Source organism: Phascolarctos cinereus, unplaced genomic scaffold (assembly GCF_003287225.1).
Source record: "Phascolarctos cinereus isolate Bilbo 61053 unplaced genomic scaffold, phaCin_HiC Scaffold_726;HRSCAF=1367, whole genome shotgun sequence".
Taxonomy (NCBI): Eukaryota; Metazoa; Chordata; class Mammalia; order Diprotodontia; family Phascolarctidae; genus Phascolarctos; species Phascolarctos cinereus.
The window spans coordinates 154,850,003-154,875,469 of record NW_027556098.1 but is presented as its reverse complement, the minus strand read 5'-3'; the positions used below and the strand labels follow the sequence as shown (position 1 = coordinate 154,875,469).

At 38.6% G+C, this 25,467-nt stretch overlaps 1 protein-coding gene across 1 annotated transcript in view; it reads right to left on the bottom strand.

Moving 5' to 3' along the window:
* The window catches only part of MGAT5 (alpha-1,6-mannosylglycoprotein 6-beta-N-acetylglucosaminyltransferase), a 378,389-nt gene that overhangs the window by 11,280 nt on the left and 341,642 nt on the right, over positions 1-25,467 (bottom strand). Inside the window, 3 exon segments of the mRNA XM_078146828.1 lie at positions 11,071-11,231; positions 17,707-17,781; positions 21,389-21,505. Of these exon segments, the coding sequence (XP_078002954.1) occupies positions 11,071-11,231; positions 17,707-17,781; positions 21,389-21,505 (353 nt within the window).

Genomic DNA, 25,467 nt, shown 5'->3' with positions numbered 1-25,467 from the left:
ACTGTCCCATGGAAACGCCTTCATTCATATTGTTTTCCTTATGAAAAATACTCTACCCCTTCTTTCCTCTGTTTATACAATCTTACTTATTCTTTCTATTACGTACAACTTGCTATTCCATTTAAATATATAATAAAGTTATCATGTAAATTTCTTTTTTTTCTTTCCATCCGCGATGGCTACCATTAGGGGTGTGTGTGTGTGTGTGTGTGTGTGTGTGTGTGTGTGTGTGTGTAAAACCATTCTAAACATATTTCTTTTTATCAGTTCTTTCTCTGGATGCAGATAGTGTTTTTCTTCATACGTTCTTCATAGTTAATTTGGGTATTTGTAATACCCAAAATGACTTATTTGTTCAAAGTTTTTCTTAAAACAACATTGCTGTTACTATAAACAATGTTTTCTCGATTCTGCTCATTTTGCTCTTCATTATTTCCTGCAAGTCTTTTTTTCTTTTTCTACGTTTTTTTTTAAGGCCTTGCTATTCTGTCATTCATTCAATCTTTCAGCAAAAGGTGCTTGAATTTTCTTGATCTCACATTCTTCTGAGTTCCCATACCATTTATAGTCCGTATGACTTCACTTAGCATTTAATTACATATGGCTGGCCACACTGTTTCATGTTGTTTCATTGGCATTAGTCTTCCCTGCTAAACTCCAAACTCCTTGAGGGCAGGGATCACAGAATTATAGAATGTGGGTACTGAGAAGAATCTTAGTTCATCTAGTTCAATCTCATTTTATAGATCAGGTAACCAAAGTCCAAGGACTCCTTCCTCACTTCCACTCTCCCTTCCTTCAAGATTCCTTCAAGTTTAAGCACTTTCTACAATAAACCTTGCTTAATCCTGATTGCTAGTGCCCTCCCTCCCTAACTACATTGTATTTAACTGCCTCAGACATATTTATATATTTTTGTTTACATTTATTTGGCATATGTGCGTATGTCTGTATACACACATACATATCCTATCTTATACACATATACATACACAGAGATGTATGTGTGTGTGTGTGTGTATGTATGTATATATATATATATATATATATATGCACACATATTTCCACATAGAGGTATACACACAGACACACACATACTCATCTTCCCCACTGTTGAGGGCTGATCTCAAGAGTCTGATATGGGTTTAAGATCCAGGGCAGAGTTTCACCTCTGCCCAGGCTTTTACCCAAAAGGGCTCAATGATTAAGAGGTACAGCTCTCCAATCTCTCCCTGTTAGGAGGTTCCTGAAACAATCCTTCTCACTCTTTGAACCTTAGATTTACACATTCACTCCTCTATGCAGGTGGCACCTGGGAAAACCTTGGAATTTACAACCCAATCTAGGAACCCTGATAATGAGGAAATTTATGTTGTCACGTCCTCAGCAGATGTTCTGGGGAGTATCTCACAGGGAGGACTCTTTGAAGTTAGGCTAGATTTTCTCTCTATATCCTGTACCCTCAGATGAATAAACTGAGTCAGTTCTGCTGCTCCGCCTGGCCCATGTCTCAAGTTTATTTCACGCTCTTCCTTTTGGTGCACTATTTGATTGCTGGCAGCACCCCATTAGAATGGAAGCTCCTTGAGAACAGGTATTATTGTACTGCTATTAGTTGATTCAATGACTTGGTAGCAGATAACAAAGCCAGGGTTTGAACCTGGGTCTTCTGATTCTAAATGCAGTGTTCTTTCCACTAAACCTTACTGTCCAAGGTCATATAACTTGTCACAAGACATTTCTTACACTTCTTATGTATGCCTCATAGCCACTAGTGCAGAGCATACACTAAGGCACTTAATTGAGACTGAGTTTTAGTCCCTTGCCATTTAATAGGTATTTCCATACTTCAATAGCCTGGGATTTCATCGGCGGGGGATTTCCTTCCCCAGTGGATACCTCTGAGAGCTGCCAAGGCTGAACATCTATTATCATTGAACCAACCCAGTGATGATCCTTTCTCAAGGTAGCCGTGCTGCTCCTAGGACAAGGGGATCTATGGTCTATCATTGGAACTATACTTGAAACCTTTCTGGCTTACTAGGAACTGTCAGACCTTATGTTCTGCTGACCCAAGGATAAGGGAGTGGGATAGGAAGTGTGATATTATTGGCATAGGCAACTCCCTGAATGAGGAAATCTTTTCTACTAGTACAGGATAGCACCTTCTCTGAACATTTATAGTCTGAGAGCAGGTATCGGCAAACTAGGGCTCTGAAGGTCAAATCTGGCCCGACCATCTGTTTTTGTACAGCCCCAAGCTAAGAATGGCACTCTCAACTTGCAGGCCATACAAAAGCAGAGAGTGTTCTGGATTTCTTAGTTTGCACACCTCTGGTCTTAGAGAGTTTCTCAGAACTCTGAGAGGCTAAATCACTTGCCCAAGGGGACTGCCAGAATGCGTCAATGGCAGGACTTTAATTCAGGTCTTTCTGGCTCAGAAGTCAGCTCTCTATCCACCATGCCATACTATCTCTCTTCTGACACACGCTTCGAAGACTCAGAGTCACCAATATGCCATTATAACATCACTGGAAGATTTAAACAAATCACAGATTATCAGAGTTTGAAGGAACCTCAGAGGTTATCTATTTCAATCCATAGCTGTAACATGAATCCACTGATAATATCCTAGGCATCTATCCAGACTCTGAAGTCCTCCAGTATTGGGAAATTCTATGTCTAATGAGGTAGCTCTTTGCTTTTTCCTCCTACAAATAATTTCTATGGTCTATCCATTTCTTCTCCAGTTCTATAATTAAGCTTTAGTCCAAGTCCTGTGATCACATCTGAAGAACCTGGACTTCGATACTTGCCTCCTTCTTAGCCTCTAGACTCTATTCCCTCCAATCTCTCCTGTAAAGCACAGAAATTACTGCCCTCCTCTACAATCACAGTGGGTCAGTTTGGATGGTCTTTTCCATTGTAAAGGAGAAATTCGTTAAAGACTTCAAAGGCCTCCATCAATCATTTCCCCTAATGCCTTCATCACTTCCTTCTTCATGAAGTCTATACATTCCAAGCAGACTCCCCTTTTCTGATTCCTGCTGGGCTTTTTCAGGCCACATTTCCTTCCTTGCCATGTCTTGCCTGAATTGCATGCCTCTCCTTCCAAATTCTGCTCAAGCCTCACTTCCTTCACAATAACTTAAATATATCATCCTGCCAATATGGCAGAAATGCTCCTATTCTCACATGTTCCTGATTTGTACATGTCACAGAATGCTGGTATTGGAAGAAGGGACTTTAGAGACTGTCCAATCTCCTGAGTTCATACATACGAAAACCAAGGCTCAAAGTGTGAATGATAAAAAAAAAAAGAATGAATAATTTTCCCAGTCACATTGCTACTCAGGACTACAATAGGACTACAATTCAACTTTCTTTACTTCTTTCTACCACAGCAATCAAATTTTCACTAAGGACTGGTATTGAATGGGACTAGCCAGAATACTAGGTGAAAAGCTGCTATGTTAAATTATAAACTTTGAAAGTAAGGAACTCAAATGAGATAATGTATATAAAGTGATCTGAAAACCTTGCCTCCAATTCCTCACTTTCCATTCACTTCTTAGCCACTTTCAATTGAGCATCTGACTTGCTACTCAACTGAAACTTCTCTCTAAGGTGACCAAGTTTCAGTGGCCTTTTCTCACTCCTTATCCTTCTTGATCTCTCTGTAGCTTTTGATCTTGTTGACCACTTTCTGGATAATCAGTCAACAGGCATTTATTAAGTATCTACTATGTTCTGTTAGGTGCTGGGGCTCTAGAGACTCAAATGAAATAGTCTCAATCCTCAAGGAGTTTACTTTCTATTGGAAAATTTCTCATCCTTTAGCCTTTTCTTTTCCTTGTTCTCTTCCTACCTGTCAGATTGCGCTCTGTCACCCTTGTGGAGGTCATCATCCCCTAAACATGGATATGCCCCAGGACCCTATTCTGGGACCTTTTCTCTTCTTTCTCTACCCTGTCCCTTGGGCTCATCTATCCCATGGATGATTAATCCCATGGGATCAATTATCATCATTACACAGATGATATTGCAGGCCTTCATCTCCCTCTTGAGCCCTAATTCCACAACACTAACACACTTACTGGACATTGCTACCAAGAGAAGCACCTCAACACACATGTCCAAAATGAAATTCATTATCTTAAAAATCTAATGACAGTCAGGATTGCATACACTAAATACTTGCTTATATCTCAGAAACATGTTGTGGAAACCCCAAACAACCAACCAATCATGTGGAAACTTGGTCTAATTACAAACAGCCAAGTATGTTCTGCACAATTTGGGAAGATCATTTAGATCTATTGACAGTCATTATGACCAATAATTCTACATTCAGTTAAGTAGAATAAAGCAATTCCTAAGTAAATAAGTCAAAATTAGTTTAGTAGCTTAATTCACCAAAGCAAAACTCTTAAATGTCTTCCTAAGTACTTTCTGATGAGGTCATGACTTTGTTAGTTCTGTTTTACTCAAGTTAGAGGTAACTTTGGAATTGCATTTTTACAAACCCACTTTTTAAGTCTCTTAGCATTTTGGTTGGTTTTGAATGCTCCTGAAGTAGTCTCTGAACTTGGACAGTGTACATAGAGCTATTCCTATATATGAGTGCCTATCTGTAGATAGCAAGGCTTTTACGTATTTGTGTGTCTACATAGACACACACATAGATATATTTATGTCACCAAAGAAAACTATAATCTAATCCATACCACAAGCAAAATTGCCCTCTGTAATATCCTTGACATACAATTATCTTCCTTTAACAGAGAGCTCACTACTTTCTGTGGCAGCCCATTCCACATTTGGACAGCACTAATTGTTGGAGATTTTTTCCCCCTCATACTGAGTCAAAATCTGCCTATCCATAACTACTTGTTGGCCCTTTGGGATGAAATGAAATAAGTCTAACCTCTCTTATTTTCAGCTGCTTTTCAAAAATTTGAAGACACATCCATTTGTGTGCATGTATTATATACTGGTATAGATAAAAAATAAGATGATACTATATTATTGGTATTATAGATATGTGTTTAGAGGGATTATGGGATTAATCAGAGAAGGCTTCAAAAAAAGGTGAATTTGGAGGAGGTCAGGGGGAACAAATAATTCAGTAGAGAGAAGGATGGATACTATTCTTAGATTAGAAAGTAGCCAAGGCAGAGAAATTTTTTTGACAAGATAATGTTCTCAGGAGTCTTGTGTTCCAATAACTTTTTGAACACTGGTTGCTCTAGGCTAGGGTTGGGCTTTCCCAAGAGGAAACTGGCATTACCCTGACCTAAGGGAGTCACTGACCTTTTTGTCCTTTTCCATGGAATGTGATAGGAAAGCAAGTTTTAGAGCTATGAGGCACAACAGATCCACCTATCTGGACCCACCCTTTATTTTACAGATAAGGAAACTTATGAGAAGAGAGGAGATGGCAGGGATTTATGGAAGGGATTCATCAGTACTGCAAAACTCTGCTCACTGGTTTGACCTCAAATTACAGACAGTTCAGTTATAACGAAACATATGTGATACTAAATAGAACTGTATTATGCAAAATCATGCAATAAAAACCACAGAGCTTATAAAGGAAATGGAGTTAGGGGCACAATGCTCAAAAATTTTGTCAGTGATACACGCAAAAGAGACAAGAATCTAATAAAAATAGCAGCACAGTTTTTTACACATTAAATGGTTAAGAAATACAAAAATACTATGTTCAACAAGCACCCCATGATGCACAAGCAAGTTGGGAAGCCTGCAACTCCTGGCCCCAGGCTGAGGGCAAGGAGAAAGGGAATGGTGTGCAACAGCCCTTCTCTGTCCACAGCTCTGACTACATCAGTAGATACACAAGAAATATGGCATTGTAGATTGAAAAACACCTGTTTGCTTGTAGAACTGTATCAGAAAGATTACAGCTTTTGAGTTATTGTAAAGTGACAGTTTTCAGTATTCATGCTGTTTCTTGCAAAATAAATCAATGCAGAAGCAAACTCAAAATTTGTGTTATACTCAAAATGTTCCCTAATACATCAATCATATTGGAATAAATTCACACTTTTGAAGCATGCTTTATGGCAGAACCAACTGGACTTCATCTCGGTCATTAAGCCTAAGACTAGCTCGGTGGGTCATCCATGGTTAAGTGAAGCATGAAGAAGAGGAATAGTTGAAAGTGCTAAAATAAAGCTAGGCTAGCAGTAACTAAGCTAGTAATGGTTCCCTGTCATTTTAACAGAAAGACTTAAAAATAAAGCTGAGGCTCCAAAGACTTAGAAGTTGAGTCTTCAAAGGTGCCCATTGACAGGTGGTCAACATAATGTCTGTTCATACCTTAAATGACATTTCTACTTCTCTTAACCTTTAATCCAGGAAGCCTCACCACTTTGGGGAAAAAAAAATAGGCCTTCATTCCATGGGTCATTTCTCTATGCCTATATATCCTATCAGTTTTTATATTCCTAAAAGAGAAAAAACTTGTTTACTGACCTGTAGTAAGACTTACTCAGGATACTCTCATCTCCCACACTGAATCCTTTGGAAGAAAGAATTAAGTACCTATATAAGGATCTGCATGGGTAAGGCACCATTGAGAAATATTAAAATGTGCTCCCCCATACCAGAGAAAGTCTAAATTTATCATGATCAGAGGTTCTGACTTAATACTTTATTCCCCTGAAGTGCCTAGAAAAGTGTTTTACACAGAATACATGAATAATAAGTACTGCTGAAAGACTGAAACACCGATGGTGCCTGTACTCATGGAAAGTAGTGAGGGGATTGTCATTAGAGGATAGATAGTAGCATTGAGATTATTGAATTCATTAATCACTACGTATTCAGAGGCAGCAGGCTGCACTGAAAAAAAAACCTATGCTAATGGGTTTGGAGTTTGAGGATATGAGTTAAAATCCTGCTTCTGACACTTAACATCTACGTGAATGTGGACAAGTCACATATCTACCCTGGACCTCAGTTTCTTCATCTGTAAAATGAAGAGATTGGACTAAATGGCCTCTTAGGTCTCTTCCAGTTCTAAATCAATGATCTTGTTATTATATTTTATTGTACAGTGGCCCACAATGAAGGGGTTAGGCTGTCCCTGAGGAAAAGGAGATGCTAAAAATTTGAAAATGGCTTGTGTCTGAACCAAGAAAGAACGTAAGGAATACCTGGGGTGCCAAAGGTGCCAGGAACCAATTCAGAGAAGAAAAAAAGAAAGGAGCTAGTTTAGAAGAAATAATTGCCTATGAATATGGATGTGTCGGGATTACCTATATTCAGAGGAAGTCCTCAAAATAATCTGTAGATAACTTGGTAGGACAACACTATCAGCATTTACCAATGCATGAATAAGTTATTCAAAAAGGGCTCATTTGGACAGAGAATTAATTTAAAACAGCTTTATTACAAACATTAGCATTCTTTTCAGTCTTTTAACAAACACAGAAGCAGGGCTGGGGGTTTGTTGGCCCCATCCACATCGTCCCAGACCAGCTGGCTCGCCTGCCACCAGATCCCTCACATCACAGAGTCTGCTGGTTACAAACATGGCTACTGGTCCCTGAATTTCAATAATAATGGACCCTCTAGGAGAATAAGACAAATATTGCTATGCTGGGATCTTTCTGTCCCTTTGTCTTGCTTTCCTGTTTGCTGACTTAGAAGAATTAGAGGAATGGATAAAAGGGGTTTGCTATCTTCAGGTAGACACACTTGTGGATAAGATGAAAAGGCAAGAAAGTGGGAAAATGAGTACAGTTAACTGAGGAGATAGGAATTTTTGAGGTGTTTCCCCTTGTGGGACTGGCGGCACTGAAAGGTGGATGTCCCTACAGTCTGCGTCATGAGAAGAAACAGAGTAGAATGGGGTTACAAAGCTTGGAGGGAGGGAGATGGGACAGGGAGTTCGTGAGAAAGAGGAAGGGGGGAGAGAGGCAAAAAGAGAGGAAGAGGGGGGGAAAAGGGAGGGGGAGAGAGGAGGAAGAGAGAACAAGAGGGAGGAGGATATTTTCTTCCAGTTTTACTGGCATATGAACCAACTGAAAACACACCCAGATCATAGCTGGCAGCCTCTAATACATGTTTTCCACGTGTTATATAGGAATAGATCAAGGAAAGAAGGTAACATGGGCATAGTGGAAACACCACTGCATTAGGAGCCAGGAGATCTACTTTCAAAGTACTACCGTGAACTTATATTTGAAACATGGAAACAATTTGGGACTTCTGCTTCTTTTTTTTATGTGTGACATTTCAATAAACTGTCAAGTCCTGTTGTTTTTTTCACTCAGCTGCTTCTTCTGGAGACCTCCCCCTTCCACTCCCACTACAAACAATCATTTAAATTCAGATCTTCATCACCTGGACTAATGCACTAGATTTCCAACTGGGAGGGACCAGTCACTCACCTCTTCTACTCATCTTACACATGTTCCTTGCCTAAATTATCTCATATTTACCTGCTTTGTATGTATTTATATTTATTAACTTTATATTTGCACTCTTTATATATACTTGTTGTCTTTCCATGATAATGCAAATTCATTGCAAGGAGGGATCACTTTATTCTTTATACTTGTATACAGCACCATGTACAATGCCTGACATGTACATTAATAGGGGCTTAATACATACTTGGTGACTGATTTCTGCCAAGCTCATCTTCCTGCTACATAGTTGTGGATCATGATACTTTGCTTAAAAAGGTTCAGTTCCTTTCATCTGCATACTAGAAAAATTCCAAACTCTTAAGCCTCTCTGTCATCTGGCCCCAAACTACCTATCCAGTTTGACATCAATCAATCAGTAAACATTTAATAAGTGCCTACAATGTGCCAAGCTCTGTGCTAAGCTCCGGGGATATAAAAACAAAAAAGGCAAAAGACAGTCCCTGCCCTCAAGATGCTTTCAATCTAATGGAGGAACTTAGAATCTAATGGTCTTACCCTTCCCCCTTTCATATATCCTATACTCTGGCCAAAATGGAAGAGTCACTCCTCCTTAGACATCTTAAGTTTGACCACTTCTCTGTTTTTGCTTATGCTGTTCCTTATGTCTATTCCCTCTTTGTACATCTGTAATTACTGAAATTCTGTGCCTCAAGGCCTTAGCTCTTCCGTGAAGTTCTCTAATCTCCCCCTCTGGTTTTCTCTCTTCTCTGGATTACCAACAATTGTGTACATCTATACATTTACATCATTAGACTTTGTATTATAGCTAGTTACATATTTGAGCTCCCTATTAGCTCGTTGAGTTTAGGAGCTTCTCATTTATCTTTGTATTCCCTTTAGCAACGGATGCAGTGTTCTGTATCCAGTAGATGCTTAACAAACATATGGGGAATTTAACTCTAAGTAAAGGAGAAAATTAATAATTTATACATATGTTTGTTGAGTATCTTTAGTTTACTGTTTGTACAATATGTGCCTGCCTGCCTGTCTTCCTGTGTCAACATTTACTTAGACTGTAAGCTCTGAGAGGGACGAAACAGTGCCTGGCTTCTATCATGATTTGTATAGTGCCTAGTACATGGTCCCACCCAATCAAGTATTCAGTAAATGTACGTGGATGAAGAAAATCCTTTATATGATTTAATTTGACTCAAGAGACACACTGAAAAGGTGTCAAAGGTTGGTCATTTCAGGGACTTTATAGTGACAGAAGTGGTGTCTGACATCCTCATTATTACATTATCATTGCTTAATGTACCCTAACCCCCAGCAGAGGCCCTAGAGAATATCAAACCAACTCTCAACATATATAAGAACAGGGCTATGCTATTGAACCAATTTCTTCTGATTCCTGGTTTGTTTTTTGTTTTTGGTCAAAACAGAAAATAGCTTTTTAGTCTTGGCTCCAATATGCAAAGAAAGGAAAAAACAGCATCACCCAAACCTCTGCTCAAAAGAACTTTCCTAGAGGTGAAGATGCTTCCAGTCCTTACTTGAAAAAACGAAACGAGAAAAAAGTATTCCAACACTGGAGTATCATGAGATTTGCGGGACAAATGACAGAGAATTGGTTTAAGACAGCATGAAAAACAGATAATGAGAGTCTTTACTTGATTATTTAAATTTCCTCTTAAGGGCTGTGTGACAACAGACACTGTGGACTGGAGATCTATAATTGTGATAATGTTTTATTATTTATAGGAAATTTTTCTAGCAGAGAGGAAGTCTTATTAATGATAATAAGGGTAAAAAGTGTTCCTGACTAAGCAATCCTTACATCTCAGGGTGAAATAAGTTAGATCCTGGAGACAGAGTTTTGATATTGGAGGGAGGAATGAATCACAGAGTAGAAGCAACTCCACTAGAAGTTCCAAGTGTGACATTCATTCACTCAGTAAATATTGATTAGGTGCCTACTGAGTACAGAGTACTATATGTGCTTGAGCTAGGGGAAATACAAACCTTGGCTAACACCTAGAAACACATCAATTTAGCAGAAACTGCAACAGTAGAGTAAAGATATGTGCAAGGGAGGTGGGCGTGTGAAAAGAAGCCAGAGATGAACATGGGAAATTTTCTGGACTCCTCTTTTCCTTCCTTAAAGTCTGAGTTCCCTAAACTTTTTGGTCAGTAACATCTCCTTGTCATTTGCTCTATTCTGTTCTGATAGTTATTTGGAAGCTGACTGCTGGCAAAAGCCTCATCTCCTGTTTTGCATGAATCCTCATCTATATTGGCTCTTATACTTCAGATTCAAAAACAAACTGAAAACAATGCCCGTGATCTTGACCTCTAGCATGGTAAATAAAACCAATCACAAAGCAAAGACTGTCACAACGCTCCATAACAATGGTATATGACTTCATCACAGATAATAATAAAAAGCAGCTATTTTGGGAGTGGTGGTAGAAATCATACAGTTCCCTCCTCCCACTCTCCTTTGCTCAACAGATACAGAGCTAGGAATCAGAAGGTACTCACGGCTCTAAACCGAACCAGGACATGAAAGGAGATATTTGTTCAAAGGATAAGTAACCAAACTGGTGGGCACAGGCAGCTTGCACATCATTCCCACCAATAGGCAGAGCTTAGCTCCTCTGCTCAGCACTTACTTCTGACATCCTTGTCCTTGTTAAGGTGTTGGAAGAAAGATGGCTCACAGATGAGTTGGTTTTCTTGGCAGACTTGTTTGCATGATTTCCCAGGTTCAGAGAGTTTCACCTGCAGAGCACTAAGTGGTGGCCACATAACTTGCCCATGACAGAAATCCTATAACAACAATTAAGCAATGAGTTAAGCTCAAATGTCACCTTTTCTGGGATCTAGAGCTATCGGTCTCGTCAGAAACGATTGTTCCCTACTTAGAACTCTCGGTACTTGTCTTCTGCATTTAACACTATTCTATTTTATTTTATATGCATACATGTCATCTCCCCTATTAGAATGAAGGCTATATCAAGGCAGAGACTGCATGTTACTTACCTCTGTAGCTCTCTTAGAGCACCTAGAATAGTGACTTACACAGTTAGAGTTTAATAAATGTTGGCTGAGGGAAAGATGGAAGAAATCAATCAATCAATAAGCATTTATTAAATGTCTATTTGTACTGAAGGAAACACAAAAAAACGTAGATGAGACAATCCCTTCAAGAAGACTGCAATCTAGAAAGGGCAAATTGCTCAACAAAGGTTATTCGGATAATGAAATGACTCTGAATGTTGTTCAGTAGACTCTTTGTGACCCTATTTGGGGTTTCCTTTGCAAAGATACTCTAGTGGCTTGCCATTTCCTTCTCCAGCTCATTGTACAGATGAGGAAATTGATGCAAACAGGGTTAAATGACTTACCCAGGGTCATACAGCTAATAAGTGTCTGAGGCCAGATTTGGGCTTAGATCCTTCTGACTCCAGGCCCAGCAAACTACCTTCTGTACCACCTATCTGTTCTGCACTCCTCTAAAAGTGGATGATTTAGTAACTTCAATAGATTTATTCATTACAATGAAGGTACTTAAAACCCAATAACTAACCAAATGCCATGACAGATTCCAGTAAAGAACCATGTTATCTACCTTTGAAAGCAAAGGCAAGACCACATCTTTCTTTTTTATTTGTTAGCCTCTTACTCTGCATGAAGGAGATTAGGACTGCACCTCACAGGCCATCCTGAGTGAAAACTGATAAGTGTAAGTACTCAGTCTTGCAGATATATCTTGGAGTTTATCTCTTTAAACATCACAGGTGAAGAGAGAATGTAGGAGAGAATAGCACCTCTTTGCTTCTTTGGGGATGAGGGCAGACATATCTCAGTTCCTATGGCCCCTCATCTATAACCTACACTGTAGGTGTGGAAGGAGAGAAAACATGAAAGTGAGGGTGGGGAGAAAGTTTCTGCTTTTGTTCAGGAAAGGGAATGGAGAGAAGAGTTAACACTTCATGTGCTACTTCCTAGGGATATACTAACACAGGCTTTGTAACTAATCTTTATAGAGCAACCATAGCAAGCACACTCTTAGGAATCTTGTATCTCTTTCAAGTATGAGAGGCTGTTACCACCTCCTGATTCCAGAACAGAAGGAAATGGCCCTAGACTTAAACTGCAAGATGATCTACCTAGTGTTCCTTTTTTTAATTAAAAAAAAATTAACAGGCATTTATTTTCTCTTACTCCTACCTCCCTCTACCCTGCAAAAATTAAAAATAAAAAATCCTTATAATAAATATTCATAATCAAATAGAACAAATTTCCATGAGGTGGGTAGCATGTTTCATCATCAGTCCTCTGGAATCATGGTTGATCATTGTGTTGATACAAGTTTTTAAATCTTTCAAAGTTGTTAGTTTTTTACAGTGCTCTTATAGTATAAATTGTTCTCTTATTTTTGTTCATTTCATTCTGCATCAGTTCATTCTAATCTTCCCAAATTTTTCTCAAACTATCCCTTTTGTCATTTCTTATGGTACAGCAGCAGACTGTTACAGCCTTATACCATAATTTGTTCAGTGACTCCTCAATTGATGGGCATCTCTCCACCTAATTAATGTTAATGAATCAAGGATCACTCCTTGAATCAAGGATCAGTTGCTCAATAAAATGGAACAGTTAAATTGAATTCTGTCCTCTCTGTCCATGCCTCCCTCCCCCCACTTTTAAGGCACACTATAAGATTTGTTAATCATCCCCATGGCATCATCTATCTTTCTTCAAGTTTGATCGGAAAAGGTAAAATGGGGGCACCTGCTTTTGAATGATTCCCCCAGCCAATCAGAAGGCCTGCTAATAAATAGCGACCATACAAATGAAAGCCTACTTTACTTGTGAAGCACAAGCTTCCTTGGACAAAGACTATTAAAAGTGAAGGTTTCATTTTCACATTCCAGGAATGAGGCAATGGCAAGAGCCTGAGGCTGAAGTTCAGCAGATCTGGGTTCAAGAACTGGCTGCAGATGATTGTGTGCTTTTCATCATATTCTGGTTTTATCACTGTAAAGTGGAACTATCACCTACCCAATATCACTTATCACCAGATGAAAAGGAGTAAAAACTAAAATGTCCTTGTGATATAAGATACAGAATCAACGCCTTTGTTATTCTAGGGCTTCATGTAATAGCTTCTAGTGTATTCATGTAATAGCTTTTTTTTTTAAAGTAAGGTGTCCTATTTAACTGCAGTTCCAGGTCCCATTCTGAAGAAGTTTTCATATCAGACTCTGACTTTTCTAGACCTCCAGGTTCCATATCTAGAAAATGAGAAGATTGGAGAAGGTCATCTCCAAGCTCTTTACCAATACTAATGGTCTATGAACCTATGCAGTACAGCTAAAGAGTCTGTTTGGAACATGTAATGCTAAGTTCCTGCCTAATGCCACTTCAGCTAGTTACTCAATTTATACCAAGAGTGAACTTTCTCATCTCTTGAGTTCTATTCAGTGATTTTGATGAGAGGTATTTATTAATCAATGAACTATTTAATAGGTGACAGGAGAAGCAACATTCCAGAGCAAATGACCTATGTGAGCAGCTAAGCAAACCTAACAATAATGCAAATTTCACAGTAACAAGAGTTACAAAATAAATTTGAATTAGCAATTTATACACAATTCACAGTATGCTGTGACACTGTTGACAACTGTCAATAAGTCATAGGCCTCTCAATTGTTTTTCAGCAGTGGGAAGGGTTTGTATTGTTTCATCTATATTCTCTTGCCAATTCTCCTTTGTCATCAATGGTGCACTGAGATGACAAGTCAGCGTTTGGATAACCATCGATGTTGGAGGATTAGTGCTGACAAATGATTGCTGTGGGGATTAAACCTATAGTTTTGTATCAGCACCTCACCGTAACCAACTGAGCCAAGGTATACACCTGAAAGTCATTTCATCTGACATGTGCTAGGTAGGTGACCAGAGGCATATCACTTCACCCTCAGCCCCTTAGTTTATTCTTTGGTGAAATAGGGTTAATAATACTCATAAGATTTTTTTGGTGGACAGTGCTTTTTAAATGTTAAAAAGCTATATAAATGTGTATCATCATCATCATCATCATCAATGTTATTCCTACAAGTCTGAAACCATTAGGTTGATAAAGTCCAATGATTTGTTAAATCTTTGACATTACCCAAACCTTTCTCTTTCCTTCTCCACCCACCAAACAACAAGAAAAGGGCCATATTCATTTAACAGGCTTGTTCTCATACCTATACTAGTATATTGCTCATAGATGTCTCTCAATGAAAATCCTTTCCTATTTAGGCCAATTGTAAGGTTGGCAACTTTGGTCACTATGTTAACTCTTTCAAGCCACTAAGATGCTATTAAATAGCATTTTATTTGAATATTTACTCAAACAATTCACTGTTAATTAATGCTGGTAATGACCACAAAAATTTACTTTAAAGATATTCACTATAAGTTGAGGATAACAAAGAATCCTAAATGTATTAATCAAATAAATCTTTATTATTAATTAGTCCATTACGAAGGCCTGCCACACTATTTGACTTTAAAGAAATGCCTGTTTTTTCTTCCTAATAGAGGGAATATTAAAACATTGATTAGAAGTATAATAATTCAGCTTCAAAAGTAACAGAACTCTTGATCTTAGATTAGAGGGATTTTCACCATTGCACTACCTCCCCTAGTTCCTGAGAAAGAGACCTGATTTTAAAACAGGATTCAATTTAAATCAAGTACAGTAAGAGAGAAAAAAAGAGTGGCTTCATAATGTTCCTAATTACAAAACTTCTTCCCCACTGGTCATTCACCTGGGTTGATTAGGTTTGGGTTGCATTTGGTCTATCCTGCCCATCTGCATTCTCATGCCTGACCAGTGTTGTTAATTACAATTTGTTCTGGACCAGGGGAGCAGTGATAGGCAACCTTGAAATATGTCTTGGAGCAAAGTAGAACTAATAGTAAAACATATGCCATGCAGCACACAGCTTCCAACATTGTAGCTCAATTTAATTAAAACTGCACTGGGATTTTGTAGCTCAAGGTTACATGAGCCCTTTATCTTCCAGTCACCTTCTCAGGGTATGAAGCTTTCCAAGGGGTTCATGAGTCTGCATGTTTCTGTCTGTCTCCATCTTCATCCCTCTTTACAGTTTTAAGGAATTATGACTTTTTTTTTTTTGCTAGTACCAGGACAACTTCCAATTGAAGCTCTAATGTACCCTGGCCTACTTTTGGTTATTCAAGGACTGATTATCTCATGTGTAAACTAGAGTTTTTGTTCTTTTCCCTTTCCCTCCTGTTGCTTCACTTGGGGCATTATGGTTCATTAACATCTCTACCACGGAACAGTTGGGAGGGTAGTTTCCTTCTAGTCCCTCAGCTTCAGGAGTCAAGAGTCAATAACTACTCGAAAGATATCTCAAGGTTTCTTCTGGTTTTAGCACTGTCACTAATGTAAAAAAAATAAGAATATCAGAAATATTATCCCAAGTCAGTCCAATGCTCCATACAACTACAAATGAACAGTGTTTGGGAAAAGGCATTGGGATGGTGGAAATATTGTTGGATACCTTAGTTCAAATCCTGTTTCAGATATTTATGAGCTGTGTGATCATAGGCAAGTCATATAATTTCTCAGTCTCAGTTTTCTCATTTCTGCATTGCCTTAAAGTGCTATATAAATGAGTTGTGATTATTCAGCCTTTGCCAATGGCTGATAGGAAGGTATGGTTGTTCTCTTTTATATTAAAATCAAAAATCATAAAGTTAAGGATATGTCCCAGGACACCCTCACTTTTCTTTAGTAATCTGTGCTAGATCTAGATCTAAATCCATTTTAGAACCCATTCAGAACATTATCTAAACCCTTTTTGAATGCAAATTCCATGTTCCACTTGCACCATATTTTCAGGTAAAAATTCCTCAAGTTTACTATCTGTTACATAAGATAGAACTTCCTTTTATTTGCCTTAAAAAAATCCATTCTCAGTCAAGTTTCAAGGACAACACAATAGTGCCATAATTCTGGAATTTGGTAAACAAATCCATGTTCACTTAACCCCATTTATATTAGGCAGAACCCAAAGGATATGTTACTGTCTTGCCTCAACCCTCATCTTTCTGTTACGTGCTTAAAGAACACTTGTTGGCTGACTGACAGGTTCTAACCTTCTTAGTCTTTAACAGAATCACATGGAACATTAAGTCTGAGAGTGATTTTTGAAAGACAATCTGGATCAGACTCCTGTCCCTGAGACTCCTGTCCCCTTTGTCTTTTAGCCTGGAAAATACTCAACTATCCAGTTCTCATGTTGTCTAATCTTCCCTCAAACTACATTCTAGTGTCCTATATGATAATGATGATGATGTTAAATGTCTAAGATTTAAAAAGCACTTTATAAATATCATCTCATTTTCTCCTCACAACAACCCTGAGCAGTAGGTGTTATTAATACTCCCTCCATTTTACAGATAAGGTAACTGAGGTTGAGGGAAGTTAAATGTCTTGCTCAGGGAAATGCAGCTAGTAAGTATTTGATACAAGATTTGAACTCAGATCTTCTTGTCTCCAAATCCAGTACTATAACCACTTTTATAAACAACAAAAAAAAGTTTGTTATTTTCTTAAATCTCCCTATTCTGATTTTCCCCTTTTCATTTAACCTTTTTAAGACAGGCAATACTTTAAGACAGGAGATCTTAATCCGGGATTTGTTAACTCATTTAAAAAAAATAAACATTTTGATAACTGTATTTCAGTGTAACTGGTTTCCTTTGTAATCTTATAGCTTTTATTTTATTCAATTAAAAATTTGATTCTGAGAAGGGGTCTACAGACTTTACCAGACTGCCAAAGGGGTCCATGCCCCACAAAAAATGATTAAGAATCCCAACTCTAAGACTAGGAGTCTTAGCAGAGAAGGCACTGACTTCCACTGGTAGAGAGAATTTCCTCATGTAGGATTTCCCTCTCCCAGTGAAATGACAGGTACAGGTACAGGTACAGCCCCAGTCCCTATCCCTAGGAGTAATCTTCTAGAGACATTAAAAAAAAAACAACAACAAAAACACAAACAAACCCTCATAATATAGGAAAAAACACCTGTTTGGATAGTTACTAGAAAACTCACTTTACCTTCAATAAACCATCCATCCATTTTCTCTGGTCATTAGAGCTGCAAGAGAATCACTAGCGTGATTTCTTTGCTCTTCTTGAAAATCCTGTAATTAAGATTATAGGAAATAGTACAACTAACAGGGAAGAGATGTTTCTAAAAAGACTTACTTGTTTCTCAATAAATGCATTCATCCTTTGCAGCATCCCTTCACATGTGAACTCATATGGCATGTAAGGTTCAATCTGTCGAAATAGGAAATGTTACTTCTATGTAGGGAGAGGACACTACTCATTGACTTTTCCACTGAATGGGAAGTAGGCTCAGGTTTGACTATGTCTATCAATTGTTGCTTTTGACATTATAGTCATGATGTTCTAAAGAACATTCATAATTTTTGTCCATTTCAGAACCTTAATAAAAACTGAGTGCAGAATTGATCAATCAGGGAATCTAACTCTGATGTTCCTACTCCAGATGCCCAAATAAGCCTTACATACGCAGGACAGAAGGACAAATTTTCATGCCTTGTATCTTTTACATCATACCCTGACATCCATTCTGTAAGGCAGAAAATTGGACCAACCTTACATTGGTAACTCTTCGCCTATCAACAATGCTGCAATAAAACTAGGTCAAACTCGAGTTTCGTTACTTTTCATGGTCTTGCATTAGCACATTATGCTGCCCATGAAATGTTCTTAAGTTATAACCATAATTCATAGTACAGTGTTTGTTGACCAAATACAGCATTTTTTATGTAATATTTATCACTAACACTAATCTGCATGTCAGGGTAGTGGTTTGAGAAAGTAGTGTGAATATAGGAATTGTATCTAAGTACCGTGGGATCAAACCAAGGATTTCTGTAGCAGAGCTCCTATTTCTAGAGTACGTATCTCTGAAAAGTTCAAAGTACTTTGAAGATATTCTATTATTTCTACATGTCTTTTAGAATGTCCTCTACACATCAGAGATCGTCCTTCACATTAATTATTACATCTTATTTTCTTTTAAAGAATTTGTATTTACATTTCACTGTCAGCCACTTATACTTTTCACATTCCAACAGATTTCTACCAAAAGGTTCATACAAAGGACAAAAAAAAAAGTCTCTGTAATAGAGGACTCATTCATTCACTCACAGGTTTTAGCACACTTTGCTGTGGGCAATATCTTTTTTATGGCTAGACAAATGATAAAAGAGACCTTTGATGTGGCCAGCAAATTTAGTTATGGGCCTAAAACAAGCTCTAAAACACAGAAGCCTTTTCTCCATTGTATCACAATAGGCACACAGCAGTGAAATGGGAGTTTATTAACTCCAAAGGATTATTTCGACAAGCTAAATATTCTTGTTCTGTTCTAGCCCTAGTCTAGCAAATGTGATGAGAGCGCACGAACTGCTTTCTGGCCATTGTGACGTATTAAATGTCTTTAACTGTAGCCATTTTTCTATCAAGCAAAAGGGAAAAAAAAGTGTCATTTATTCCTGAAATCGTTGAACATATGAAGTACATTCCTTTGGAGAGGGATCTAGGTAAGCCAATGATGATACTCTAAAAGAGATCTGTCTTTCTGGAGAAAAAGATATACAGCTATATCACCTGTAACAGACTAGTAACCAGGCCTTGTTTGAGCAACTCAGACAAATACAAAAGTCTTTCCCCCACCTCTCAGCATCCCTCTCTGACAGGTTAACATAGTCTTTTTCAAGAATCTACTCAATCTCGTAGAATTTTCCCCAGCGCCTCTATCCACTGCTCTCTGCTGTAGGAATCTCTTTGGAAATACAAAGTCCTACTTTCCAGTGAGTGGACAGCTATTTCCCAATGGCATTAGTTGATATGGACTGGCCCTCTGATTTCACTGTAGAGGGAACTCTAGGTGAGGAAATCCCCTCCATCACTGCAGATAAGCATGTTCTCGGCAACTTCTGGTCAGAAAGTTACTCAGAGAGATTAAATACTGTGCCCAACGTCACGTAGCTGGATGTGTCAGAGATAATACTTGAACCCAAGTCCTTGTGGTTTTAAGCCCAGTTCTCTACCCACTATATCATGCCCTTTCTCTCATTAGTTGATAACTTTTTCAATATGTCAGTGTTGTGTGATTGCATCAGTGTGGGTAATTCCTCTACCAAAGTAGATTTTAATCCCTCTATAACTTAGTACATGGTCTCTAAGAGTTGATGTAACTGAAAAAGTTTATTATCCTCTGACAAACCTAAGGATGAACTTAGCTGTACTGAGCTGAAATGAGGAGACTGATCCTTGGAAAGTAAACAAAGCCTGTTTCTGAGTCTCACTTGAATCCTTTCCAGAATTTTAAGGCCTGCTCAAGCTTACACTCTGATTCTACAGCCTCCTAGAGCCCTGGTTATCTGCATTTCATGATGAGGGATTGGCCTAGGTCTGGTAGCACTTCACTACATTATCAGCTCCCGAGCAGGTATAATCACATTTAATAGGGGGGCTCTTTAAGACCAAAAAAAACTTCCATAATCGATAGAATCAGTTCTTAAATGGGGAAATATGATGAGAGGTAGAGGGAAAATATTTTGGGAAAAAGAGGGCCTCAAGTGCTACTTTGGCTCCAATTCTACCTACTGTTAACTCCCTGGCAATAGTGGGCAAGGGCAATTGAACTTATTGCTCAACTACTAATGTAGTTCTCCTTGTGGGATAATTTGTGGTTATTATTCAGTTGTTTCAGTCATGCCCAACTCTTTGTGACCCCATTTGGGATTTTCTTGTTAAAGATACGGGGGTGCTTTGCCATTTCCTTCTCTGGCTCTTTTTACAGATGAGGAACTCAGGCAAACAGGACTAAATGACTTGCTCAGGGTCATACCACTAGAAAGTGTCTGAGGCCAGATTTGAACCCAGGAAGAGGAGTCTTTTGACTTCAGGCCCAGCATTTTATCCACTTTGCCACCTGGCTGCTTAACTAATTCGATGACCTGAGCATTGAAACAGAAGGCTGATAAAGGAAGGTTAACGAATGCTCCATAGTGAAATACTTCAGGTTCTTGGCCCTGTAACAGAGACCCTCTTAATTGGCATAACACAGTTTGGAGAAAGCCAAAAGATGTACACAGTGTTACTTCCTAAATACGAAAAAAAAAATTATTTCCACTTAATTGGAATTCCAGTCTTCTAATTAGGCCTAACAGGGAAACCTTATCTTATGCATATTAATTTAGCACAGTAACTAATAGTTACTTTATATAGTGCTATACAATTTACAATTTGAATGGCACCAAGGTATGAATGAGATACTGTTAAAAAAAAACCATTTTCAAGCATTTCCTTAATTACTTTTTCTCATCTCTTTATCATAGGCACATGCAGTGGTTCCAGGCCCATCTTCTCCTATCTGTTGCCTTCAGAGCTTTCTAATGGAATAAAAATCAAGTGAAATTGTGGCCTACTCTTTTTAATTTCAGAGAAAATGTGGGAAACTCCCACATCAAATCCTATAGGTTGGAGTGACAGGGGTGTGGAACCTGCAGCCTCCAAGCCACATATGGCCTTTTAGATTCCTGGGTGTGGCCTTTTGATTGAGTCCAAGTTTTATGGAACAAATTCTTTTTTTTATTAAGGGGATTTGTTATGCGAACTTTGGATTGAGTCAAAGGGCCACACTTGAGTACCTAGAGGGCCACATGTGGCCTTGAGGCTGAAGGTTACCTACCTCGTTAGACCCATCTTTTTATCTTTAGTGGTAAGTTGCAATGGTAAAGTTTGACTTAGGAGAATAAAGCATTTAGGGTGACATCCACATCAGCACCCACAACACTTTCTGGTTCATACTACACATGGAGAAAAGGAGTGGTTTTTTTTTTTTAACCTTTTGATTTAAAATTGCTTTCACTGCATTCTCTACTTCATGATGATCAGCTGGGTTCACAGTCCAGACATGGGGTTGTCCAATGAACACTTCAGCATAAGGATGCTGAGAAGTCAGCTGAAAAAGAAACAAAATAAAACACATTATCATCATGCACCAGATATTTCCCTTTCTGTGCCAGACACTGTTTTTTGTGCCTTTTATGGTACTGAGCTGTCCTGGTGCAAGTAAAAGAATACTCTGAGTATTACAAACAAACAAGAGAACAAAGCAAACTCCATTCACATCCCACCTTCTTCTCCTCTTCCACCCCCCCAACTGGTTTTAAGTCTCCCCCCTCTCCACCCCTCACACCCCCCCAACTGGTTTTAAGTCTCCCCCCTCTCCACCTCTCACACCCACCCCCCAACTGGTTTTAAGCCTTCTAAACACCCACATAACAATAAAACAGGGATGATTTCAAGGCCAACAACAAATGATGAATCCCATTTGGAAACAGGAAATGCTATGTCACTTCCCCAGGGTGAAATGGAAGATATAATGGCACCCCTGTCTTCCCCAAAAAAGATAAAAATAAAATAGCCTGCCACACCATCCATCATTGAACATCACCTATATCAGCCAGTGTCTATTAAACAGCAGCTTAGACACTCAAGTAGGCATAGAAGGAAGCCTTGAAATAATAAAAAAAAAAGGCAAGGTTTTAATATTATTAAAAGATAAGTAATGGTAAAAAGTAGAGGAAAAAAAGAAAACAAATACACCGGGAAGATACCCCACAAGTTTTTGGTCTGGTCTGGAGAATAAGAATTATGCTAATATGATGCTTTTCTAGTTAGTGAGCACTGGCAATGGGATAGTACTGCAAGGGACCTAGGAAATATATAGTTGTTGTGTCCCCTAGGTATTAACAACTTAATTTGGCCAGGAGACTAAGTTAGACTATTTCTCACTATGAACCCTTTTTTGGCCCATAAAGATGCTTCACAACAGGTTTATTTGTCTAGACGGCTTGTCTTTATATTCAAGGTTATTATTCTTCTAGGCAGAACCTGTTTTGTTTACATGATGCTTAAAAAAAATGCATAAATGTTGGTTGCATTCCCTTATCTCTGCCATGTCCTCCATTCTTCATTTCCTACTTTACCAAAGGCTTGCACCATCCGTATTCAAGCCAAGGGAAAAAACATAAGATACTGGCCCCTACCACCAAGCCTTTATTAATACTTGGCCTGGGGCAGCTAGGTGGTGCAGTAGATAGAGCTCCAGCCTTGGAGTCAGGAGGACCTCAGTTCAAATGCGACCTTAGACACTTGACACTTACTAGTTGTGGGACCCTGGGCAAGTCACTTAACCCCTATTGCCTAAGCAAAAACAAAAAAGAAAATACGAGGCCAGATGTCTACTGCCTGCCACAGTTCTAACTATCTGTGTCCCTCTCGTCTTTCTAAAATTTGCTCAGGATTTACCTCCTCCAAGAAGTCTTACCTGACTAAGTCCATCTAGTTCCTAGTCACTCTGCCAACACTAGAATGATTTTGCTTCATCCTGTAATGATCATTTTGTTCCTATCCTATGAACAGTGGCAGAAGATATGCTTCTGGTCACTTTCAAAGTCCTCTAACTAGACTGAAAAAAAGCTCTGTGAAGGAAAAAAATATCCCATGGATTACTTAATTTGTCTCTCTCAATGCCCAGTACGATGTTCTGTACCATTCTAATAAGCACGTAAGTATTTGAAGTCACAAGGAAGAGAGGAAAACTTCTTTTCATTTTCTCAAGGCTGAGTGATCTTTTCCTCCTCAGAGTCCCCATGGTCCTTTATTTGTAGCTTCTCAAATGGCTTACCACTTGTTTTGTACTTATCTTTCTAACTGCCTCTGATACTGGCTGGTAACCTCGGGCAAGTCACTTAGTTGCAGAGGTAGATGGTGTTTTTTCATCTGGGAAGTTCTCTAAACAATTGAAACCATAAGTACCATTCTAATTCCCCACATACTTATCACATACAAGTCTTATGTATCTTACTAGACTGTAAATTCCATGATGACTGAGACCATATCTTATAATTTTTTGTATCCTCAAGGCCGAGAACATGGACAGAACTCACAGAATCACAGATCTTCAGAGTTGGGAAGGATCTCAGAGTGCAGCACAATGCCTGGCACATAGTAGGTGCCTAATGTTTATTGACTGATGTTGTCCGACCTCTACCTCAACATGAAACACTTCTGCATCACATCTGAGAAAAGGTCACCCAGTGTTGACCTTTTACTTCCCCAGGCAGCCAATTCCCCTTTTATGAAGCTTTATTATTAGGATGAGTTTTTCCTGCCTTTTGGTGCCAACAGAACAAATCTAACCTCTTTTTTCAGATGCCAGCACTTCATAAAGGTAGCTATCATAGTTCTTGCTGTGGTTTCTCTTTATAGGATAAATATCCCCAACTCCTTCAGGTGATGTGTATACAACATAAACTTGAGGCCCTTTACCATTCTAGCTGCCCTTCTCTTGATGTTACTCAGCTTATCAAAATCTTTCCTAAAATGTGGCATCCAGACTGAAAATACACTCCAGATGTGGTCTGATCAAGGCACAATACAGTGGAATTATACCCTCCCTAGTCATGGATATGGTGCCTCTCAGGGTAGCCTAAATGTTAGATATTATGCAGGAAGACTCGAGTTCAAATCCAGCACCAGACACTTCACTACTCATGTAACACTAGGCAAGTCACTTAAACTCTGTCTGAATTTCCTCAACTGTAAAATGGGTATAATAATTAGTGCCTACCTTCCAGGGTTGCTGCAAGGATTAAACGAGATAATATTTAAAAAGCTCTTAGCCAAGTGCCTGGCATTTAGTGGGTGTTAAATAAGTGTTTATTCTCTTTCCTTCTTCTTTTATGCTTATTCAATTTCATCTTTTTAGAATTAGTTCAATATTCTGGCCATTTTAGATCTATTTGGATACTGTCTCTTTAATCCAGTGTATGAGCTATCCTTCCCACCAAAATTGTGTAAACATACTATACGTGCCTCTATCAAACTCACTGAAAAAAAAAATGAAACAACATAGGGTCAAATACATGGAGCACATTCTTGACCACTTTTTTGTTCCAAATATTCAGCCACTTCCAAATCAACCTGACTGTCCTATCACATAATCCATATCTCACCATTTTTTGTCCAAGAATTGAAGTCAAGCTCATTATCTGATCATTTGTAAACTTCCCTTATCTGAAAAGTAGGATATTTGTCTTTCGATACTGTCACAGTTCTCCATGATCAAAGATCAACTAACAAACCCACTAAGTGTTTGTCTAATAAGTGAATGATAGAGTTTCATCTCAACACATAATTAATCTGTATCATTCTCTGGAGGTCAGAAACCCACAGAAGAGGAGAAAAGTATGAAAAATTTCCAGGCTACTAGCCTAACTTTACTCAAAAGAATAAGAACAGGAAAGGGAACAAGCATTTATCAAGACCTGCTATTGCATACACTAGCCATGGGAATTCCCCCCATGTCATATCTTAGGTTCTCTTCTCTTCTCCCCTATATTATCTCACTTAGTGATTTCATCCACTCTTAAGGGTTCAGTTATCATCTCTATGTAGATTATTCCAGGATCTATATATTCAGCTCCTGAACTCTTGGAACTGCTATCCCTTAGGTATCTTAAACTGTCCAAATCAGAATTCATTATCTTTCCTCCCCTCTTCTGAATTTCCCTATTACTATCAAGGGCAGGGCCATCCTCCCCCTCATCTAGGCTCCCAACCTCAGTGTCATCCTAGACTATTATCTCATAGATTACTTTTCCAATCTACTGCTAAGTCTTGTTCTACCTTTGTAACATTTCTTATAGATGTCCCCCACCTTTTTTTTTCCCTCTGACAATATCATCACCCTGATGTAGGCCTTTATTCTCTCTCAGCTGGCCTATTGCAATGGCCTGCGGGTTGGTCTCCTTTCCTCAAATCTCTCTCCCAGTCCATCCTCTACTCATATATCAAAGTAATCTTTTTACAGGACAGCACTAACCATGCTACTCCCTAACTCGACAAACACCAGTG